Raw genomic sequence first — 8438 nt, 5'->3', positions numbered from 1 at the left:
GCCGAAATGCTCACGGAGGTCTCCATAAAGAGCCTTGCTTACCTTCTCGACAGTACGACAGTCCGACCTGATCACAACATCTGAGGACTCGATCTTTCCCAAAGCTGCAGCTCTGAGATTTGCGACAGTCCTGTTGAATTTGGGAACGATCAGCGATCTCTTGGCCTTATCCGTGGCTTTGTATAACAATCCCGTTAGCAGCAAGGCAAACAGTTTTTGAGTTTCTGGGTCGTGTTTTGTAAATGTGGCCGTCTCAGAAATAGATTTGTCAGAATCATACTCGACTTCTTCATAGGGACATTCAGAAGTGGCTTCCGTATTTGAGCGACTCTCGTCCACAGTTTCAATGGATCCCACGCGGATCAGTCTCACTGGTTGGTTTGGGGAATCCGAGTCATCTGAACTCTGCATCACCTCGTCAATGTCCTCCATCGAATCTTCACTACAAGCATATGATAGTAACCACTGGCAGTAATCGTTAAGCCAGGGCCAGTCGATGTCGTCATCCACTGGGCGATTAAATTCATTGACTTCTGTCAGTATTTCAAGGACGCTATCGTTCCGAGTAGAATAAGTTATCTTACACAACCCTTGATCTATAACAATACATTTTGTTTTTTTCTCGTCTTCTTTTAACTGTAAATCTGGTCGGGGGCTTTCGCTTTTTGGGGTTCTCCTCAGATAGCAATGGCACTTCTGAAGGCGAAGGCACTGAAGGGCTTGAGAGACTAGATCGATCATGGAGCTTAGAGTTGTAAAATAGATACACTTACATCTTAAACACGTGGGTAGCTCATAATATTCATTCTCCATTACCATCATTATGTTACAGTCGATGCGCCTCTTCGCCTCTCGTGCCGCCATCGTGATGAATTTGTCCAAACTCTCACAATAGATGATGCTCGAGAGGTCTAGAGCTTGAGCGAAACTCGATGGAAGGACGTATTTCAACTCATCCAGGACACCCTCCTCACGCACACCGAAGTAACACAACCTCGGTTCTATGTGAGAGTGTATCCTCTTTGCTTTCCTTTGCCAGTCGGAAACGACCGGTTGAATACCGTCCAAGATTTTGTTGTAAGTCAAATCGACAATGCACTGACACAAGTCGACCAGCAGATTCAGACTGTGTTTGACATGGTTACCAGATTCCACCTGGTACCAATATTTGGTGATCAGTCTCTTTATGAAGTAGCTAATGTCTATGTCAGCCTTCATTCTAGGGACGTGCACAAAAGCGGTCAACAAGAGTCCTGATGTCTCCGTCATTATTATTATTATTATTGTCTTTCTTTGTGTTCGCTGTCGGCCTTCAGTGCAGAAACAAATACAGCTCAAGTCCTTTGGTGCAAGATGAACATTCTGTGCTCAGGCTACTTCAAAGGCATTCTACTGTGATGTCATCAGGGGGCGTGGCCTTCCATGTGTCTCTAGGGAAATTAAGATTCTGCAATTCTATTGTGACATCATCAGTGGGCGGGCCATAGGGAACTGTGTAGTATTATAAAAACAGTCCACCTAGCATTTCTTTTCCTCTTAGCGCTAGCGTCTTTTTTCAATTGTTTTAAATGAGTAGAAGACTTTTTCAGCAGCTTATATAAGATATTCCTCATATTCTTGTGCCCACATCCTCTTTGCTCCGTGTCTGATCAGGATAAAAACTATCTCAAATATAAAACATTCAGTAAGAGAGCAGTGTCGGTCATACAGCGGCTGTTGTCAACAGACTGTTGTCATGGAGACAGGACGGACGTGCAACGCTTTTCTTCTCAGCGCACAAACGCCAGAAAAAAAAGCTAAGAGGACAAGGGGGCCTTAGGCTTCTTAGAGTTCATTTAAAGGGTTGACACAACGATTTGTTGGCAGACCATGAAGTGAAATGGATTTCAAGCTATCCAGTTTTAATTAACTCTACATCGATCATGTGTAAGTTAGTTACAACATTCAGCAAACTGGAGTAACCTGATTGGACAGAGGGCAAGAAAATTGAATTAAAAAAAACATGTTTTTGTGTAATCCAGTGTTAAATGTTCATTTAACCTCGCACAAATATTTCTTAAAGAGCATCATCTGAGTATTTTCATAAGAACTTTAAAATATTTCAAATGTCTGACGACTCATCCTGCACTGACAATCCAATCAAATTCATCCCTGCGGTATGTCCCGCCTTCTATCTTGTGATTGGTTTCCATCCCGTTTCAGTTTCAGAAGTTCTGTTTGATGGGGACTTCCATTCTATGTATTCTGAACACTTGGCTGAAGCGTACGTTATAGTGTGTATATCCGCGCTGATGGAATGTCTTTTGACCAATCAGTTTGTTGGGTTGGAGCTATAAGTGATATATAGTTAGGCAATATCTCACAAGAGGGGGTGATGTTTCGAATATTAGCTGCTGTGATTCAATCGTAGGCACAAGGCTGCCGGTCCCGGCTCTAGGCATGGGCAGAATGGAGCATTAGGAAAGGTCAATGGACTTTTAAAGCACTTTCACACCGCAGGTCACACCTACACATTCACACAGTGACGACAGAGGCTGCTGTGTAAAGTAACCACCAGAACAGTCCTAAAGATCACTTATAGAGTACCCCAGTAACAAGTCTTGAAGTATGGTACTTATGCTGCATTCATGTGGTGTCAGAGACATCAGGAACATGAGTTTCTGAGTTGTAAAATGCGCCTGCTCAAGTCGGAAAAACAACTCAGAAACTCTGGAAAAAATGAGGTGCCAGACTTGCCGACTAGGCGTCATATTTATCATCACATGGGGGGCAAAATATTTTTTTGTAAATTTTCAGATACTTTTTATGACTTCATTGCACATCAACATTTTGCTCAAATATAACTCATAACAGAGACATTCACACATCGTCTTTGTCCGCGCTTATTTTGTAACTTTCCGCACTGAAGTCGGAAGAATGACTTCCCAACTCGGAGAGACTGGGACAACCGAGGAGCACTTGAATGCAGCATAAGTGACTAGTCAACATTACAGTAGAACCGGGACTGCGAGGGGAGTCAATCTTTTAACACGTCTTTCAGTTCCCCTTTGATGTGAGGGGCTGTATTGGCCAAAAAAAAACACATCATTAACCTCTCTCAAATTTGATCCATTTCATAAACATCCTGGTCAATCTGCTTTGACCTTTGATTCGTTTATTTGACTGTGATACTTTTGTTCATTCCCGTTGATTCAACATCTTTACAGAGCATTTAATTCTCATGCTGTCGTGTTTTATTTATGTAGAAACTAACTGTTAGATTACATCCAATGATAATCAATAATTTCCAAGCGTGCTGTTGTTGCGAGCAAGGATATGAAAGGTGTGAATTTCAAGCTACTTTGCTTTTCTTTCTTTGTTTTCTACTTTCTTCACATTGGGGACATTTCCACATTTGAGTTATAAAGAGAGGAGGTCATTAATGATTTGATTCTCCAGTAGTGACACCCTCTCCCACACAGAAACAGACCTCACACCTTCACACACACACACATGGCAGAGTCGTTAAGTCAACCAGCTTCAGGTGTGTCGTCTTGTCACACAGCTGATTAAACCATGTGAGACACACTAAGGAGGGAGTGACTGTTTTAGTATCTGATGTACGAGTGAACACGCTGCAGCTCCATGCACTGGTTTAGATTTATATATATTTTCTTATTTATTTGTGTCGTAGCAGAAGAAGTCAGAGCCGAGTTCTCTCTGGAGCTCCAGAAGCAAATATGTTTGCTTGAGCGGTCTGCGGCCTCCGGTTTAGTCTCTTTTTATTTGTGGTTTTCATAGGATCACCCTATACATGTTTTATTCCCTGTAGAGGATTTTAACAGCAGTTGGAGAGTGAACTGGTGTGCGTGTGCGTGTGCGTGTGCGTGTGTGTGTGTGCGTGTGTGTGTGTGTGTGTAGTCATGAAGGAAGAGATCGCTGCGGCCGTGTTCTTTGTCGCTCGCCTGGTGAAGAGGTATGGTTGTCTGGATAATGACAGCAGGGACCGGTTTGCCGCTGCCCTCACCTCCGTTCTGTTTGAAAACTACAAAAACCACTGGTACCCGAAAGCACCGACCAAGGGACAGGCCTACAGGTCAGTGTGAGCTTTCATTTCTTCATTTTGCAACTTAAATTGGAGATGGAGCAGAAGTGTCCAAAAAGCTGCATGAATAGGGAAGTTTTCTTCTTGAAACAAGACTTTTTATTTTATTATCTCCCTGAGTAGCAGAGGTCACTCCAGAGGTCACAGAGAACCCGCTGAACCCAAGCTCTCTTTTCCAGGCGTGCCCTGCAGCGAAACAATAAGAAGACACACTTATAACACAGAGTTCAAATAATTACAAATACAATCATAAACACACACTTTTTAACACTGATGATTAAAAAGTCACATTTTAAAACAGTTACGATGACTGTCCGTTAGCTGAGACATTAGCTCTTTAAAAACCTGGTGTGATACCAGAGAAGACACCTGAGCCGTCCTTTTTGAGAACTTTTCCACATATTGGACCAGCAACATTTGGAAAGTGAAGAGTTCCTGTCATTTAAGATGATCCTTTATTTAACCCACAACGGGGAAACTTACGGTGTTACAGAGCAAAGATTGCAAACAAAAAGTGAACACAATACAATTTAAATTAAAAAAAAAAAAAAGTTAAATATGTACAAAAAGAGAAAAAAAAATAGATCAGCTGAGAGCTGCAGTTTTGACTAAATGCAGTCTGGTTTCAGATTTATGTACTTTATTGTGCCCGCAGCTCTGCACAACTTAGAATAAACAAGCATAACAGAAAACAGGAGGAGTTTAGAAACACATGGAGTGATTCATAAAGTAGACTTCCATACGCACGATGTAAGTTACTTAGAGTATAAAGTGTTGACAGGAGCTGCTGTGTGTTCCAGGTGTCTGCGTATGAACCGGGAGCAGCTGAGGGATCTGGTTCTTCAGCAGGCCTGCAGGCAGAGTGCGGTGCGGTACGAGGATCTGGGCCTCCCCCTGGAGATGACGGTGTGGGTCGACCCCGGAGAGGTGTCCTGCAGGTCAGAGGTCACACTGTGTTGAGACCAAGCGGTCGTGACGAGAGCTGCTGATTTGTTTTTGAAAATGCTCAGTAAAAATAAAACCTGGACTGCAGCTCACTCTTTTGTCACTTCCAAGACGTTCTGCTCTGAAAACCACCGATTTTTTCCTCGTTGCAGGTACGGTGAACACAGCACTCCATTCTGCGTCTCGGTGGTTAACAGTTGTCGACGGGGAGATGGCGAGTTTTCCCGGCGCATCCATGACGCCGTGGAGCGGGCGAGCCTCGACGTCCGATCGGGAAGCTCTTCAGACGAGGAGGAAGGTGGCGGAGACAACAGCATGAGTAGCGGCAGCAGCCTCTCGACTCTGTGCTCCTCTCAGGCCCCGCCCACAAATCCTGAGCCCAAAACCATCCCGACGGTCAGCAACCCCAACAGCGTGTACAGGGTAGGTTTGATGGGTTTTATATTCATGTTAATGTTTTTGAATGTGGACCACGCAAAGACTAGCTGAGCTCTCAGGTACAGCTAACGGGGATCTAACAAATAATCTACAAAAAAACAGGCGCCATGACGCTGTCCTCCAGTTGGATGTTTTTGACATTTAAGTCAGGTGACACAATATGGCGGGAGGATAAATCCGCCTCAGGTGGTCAGGGGTCATTGATGGGTTCAAAAAGCATCCATTTACTTTTGTTCTTTTTAAAATGTATTTTGGGGATTTTTTTCTGCCTTTTTTTTTTTTATATTGGGGGAATAGGACAGTGAATGGTATTATGGGTAATGTAGTCCTGGTTTCCTACTGAACAGTGTTGCTGCGACGTCTCTGATTGGTGAAGCCTGCCGTTACCACAGAAAATGTTTTAGCGCCTCCCCGAGAACTTCGGCTGTCGGCTTCTGTACCCTGAAGTTCAACACGGTATAAACACGAACTACAAAATATTAAAAACATAAATATTAACAAATAAAGATAAATGTAGAACAAAGGTCTGAGTACGTTTATAAAGAAGTCTGCAACTGCTAAACCATCGTTTGTGGAGTCTTGTTGGAATCGCAATGGATTGTGGGATGTGTAGTTCCTTCCCTCCCCAGAAAAAAAATGGAACAGCACTTTTTCTGCTGAATTAAATGTTTTATGGTCATGAGTTGCTGGTTGGCTTGGTTCCTGTGGATTTGAAAGGTAAATTGTAAGTGGGCGGTCACCCCCCCCCCCCCCCCCCCCCCCCACACACACACACACACACACACACACTGCCAAGCCCACGGCAGTTACTTCTGCAAGATTTTACAAGTGTGACTTTGTGCATGCTGTATTGGCCTGATACTGTTGAGTATCAGAGTAATCTTAATTATCACACATCAGAAAGTTATAAAATGCACAACACTTGTGTTTTAAATGTTTACAGTTTGGTCCTGAACTCTAAAAACTGAGGGACATTTTGTGCTGGTTATTTCCAGCCTGAAAGAAGCAGGGTGGCAGTTACACGTTTCTATTTTTAACACGGCTGTTGCCGGTCTTTCTCGTGGCGTTTCATAACCCTCTGCCCTTCTCGTCCTCAGTTCAGCGAGTTCTCTCCAGGAGCTCCTCAGCAGTGGCTCAGGGAGAAGAGGAAGGCCTTTGGTGGGGATGCTTATCCCCCTCACCCTCCCCCACCCCTTCATCCTCTCCCCCTTCACCCTCCTCACTCTCCCCCGGCCTCAGTTCCCACCTCCCAGTTCTCCAACCAGAAAGGCTTCAAGTCCTATCGAGCCACGTTCACCTTCACCGGGCCGCGCGTCGACAAGTACCACTGGGTCAGCAAGTCCCGATCCTAGAGTGAGTCGAGCCTCAGCGAACGGGATCGGGGTCTACCGCTTGGGGATGGGGAACAGGGAGGACGGCCGTGATGCTGGATCAGAGAACCTGTTCAGCGGGTTTAAAAAAGTGTCGGGACAGTGAATGTAATCTTTATCTAATGTGGTTTAAAGTGTAATGATTTAAAGTTATGCTGATTAAGCATGTTTTTTAAAGTTATATACTAATCAACTCATTTTAAATAATTCTCCCTTTATATGTTTTTAAAACTAAAATTAATGTGAGTGTGAATAAAGTAACATTTAACTTTGCTCTTTCATTTCATGTTTGTATTCTTTATTTAAAAATGTTTCAGGTAATGTGACCATGAAGCTAAAAATAACTACATAAGACTGATGGGGAAAAGAAATCAAAACAGGAAAACTTCTAGAAAGTCTCGGACTCTGGCCTCCATTTTTTTTTATTTGTTGGCCTTTTCATTTCATCTAAATGAACTGTCAAAAACGATTTAAATTAACAGATTTACTCGCCTCGACTGGTTTAATAAAATATGTTGCATGTCCACACTTGCATGAAACTCATGAATGCAAACGGCTAAGTTGTTCACTGTTGACTTCACCTGGAGTTTCTCCTGCCAGCCTCTTTGTATTTTCTTCCTCAAAGTCAGAAAGACCCATATTGCGCTTCAAGCTAAGCTAACATGAGCAGCAGCCTCCAGCTGTGTTGGAGAAACTGATTTTCAATGTGAATCTGCTTTAGTGAAGCTCTAACATTTAACAATTACAATATAGGCAACCAGAAGCATTTTCAAATGTACTATCAGTATGCTGTAAAGAGGCTACAGCTCAGCTGGGAAGCAGTGGTGGTGCTTGTATTGGTAGTGTAGTTAGTGACTGGTGTGTGTCAGAACAATCAGCTAACAACACTGCCTACACAACGACCACAATCAGTCAGTTAATTCTACAATTCACTTATCAGACTCTTTTATCCAAAGCGACGTACATCAGAGAGTAAGAACAACACAAGCAAGGATCTAGAAAAAATGGAACAATGTCAGTAAGAGCAAACGATCAGCTTTGAGTCTGATTGGACACACAGGTGCTGACAGGAAGTGACCAGAGGCAAAGCACAACATTGAGGGCAGTTCTTGAGAGCTCTAATCAGTATAGAAACCATCTTATAAGTCGTCGTTATCAAACAAAAACCATCGTCACTACCATCATCATCATCAATAATATGGAGACCATCATCATTAAGTTAGTAGGTATTCATGAAAGAGCTGGGTCTTTAGCTTTCTCTTAAAGGTGCAGAGGGACTCTGCAGATCACATGGAGTTTGGAAGTAGATTAGTTGAATCAATTTTTAATCTAGAGTAAAGTCCCGACTGAAATTACTACTTTAAATTAACAACAGAAAATATAACAAATATCTGCATTATTATAAAACCTTTCCCCCTCTATTTAAATAATGATTTCACTATTTAAATGTGTCTTTATTGGTTTACTTTATATTCTGTATATTACTGTCTTTCATTTGTTCTTGATGTACTGTATGTTATTTAGTTATTTAATCTTTTACTTGATTTACATTGTGATATAGTTTTTTGTTTACCTGACTCTATATGTGCATTACTCTTCTT

The 8438-nt window shown here is 42.6% G+C and overlaps 1 protein-coding gene across 2 annotated transcripts; it reads left to right on the top strand.

Annotated features, from left to right (window-relative positions):
* The first annotated feature begins 3567 nt into the window (after positions 1–3567).
* btg4 (B-cell translocation gene 4) lies at positions 3568–7118 on the top strand. 2 transcript variants are annotated; one of them, XM_061056332.1, is made up of 5 exons: positions 3568–3748; positions 3901–4075; positions 4885–5022; positions 5182–5452; positions 6565–7118. In XM_061056332.1, exons 1-5 carry the CDS (start codon positions 3625–3627, stop codon positions 6817–6819), a joined length of 963 nt encoding a protein of 320 aa, XP_060912315.1. In that variant the 5' UTR covers positions 3568–3624; the 3' UTR covers positions 6820–7118. The 2 variants fall into 2 exon arrangements, with proteins under 2 accessions (XP_060912315.1, XP_060912316.1); XM_061056333.1 differs by having other exon boundaries at positions 3568–4075.
* The last annotated feature ends 1320 nt before the right edge of the window (positions 7119–8438 follow it).

The sequence above is a fragment of the Labrus mixtus genome, chromosome 14 (genome assembly GCF_963584025.1).
Source record: "Labrus mixtus chromosome 14, fLabMix1.1, whole genome shotgun sequence".
Lineage (NCBI taxonomy): Eukaryota > Metazoa > Chordata > Actinopteri > Labriformes > Labridae > Labrus > Labrus mixtus.
The sequence above is the reverse complement of the archived record's forward strand: the minus strand, read 5'-3'. Positions and strand labels throughout refer to the sequence as shown.

What these genes read in the sequence shown, in the direction of transcription:
- btg4 (XM_061056332.1), top strand. Translation starts at nt 3,625, where the DNA reads ATGCACTGGTTTAGATTTATATATATTTTCTTATTTATTTGTGTCGTA. An exon ending in ACCAAGGGACAGGCCTACAG is followed by an intron (nt 4,076 to 4,884) that starts GTCAGTGTGAGC and finishes TGTGTGTTCCAG; the next exon opens with GTGTCTGCGTATGAACCGGG. An exon ending in CCCGGAGAGGTGTCCTGCAG is followed by an intron (nt 5,023 to 5,181) that starts GTCAGAGGTCAC and finishes TCCTCGTTGCAG; the next exon opens with GTACGGTGAACACAGCACTC.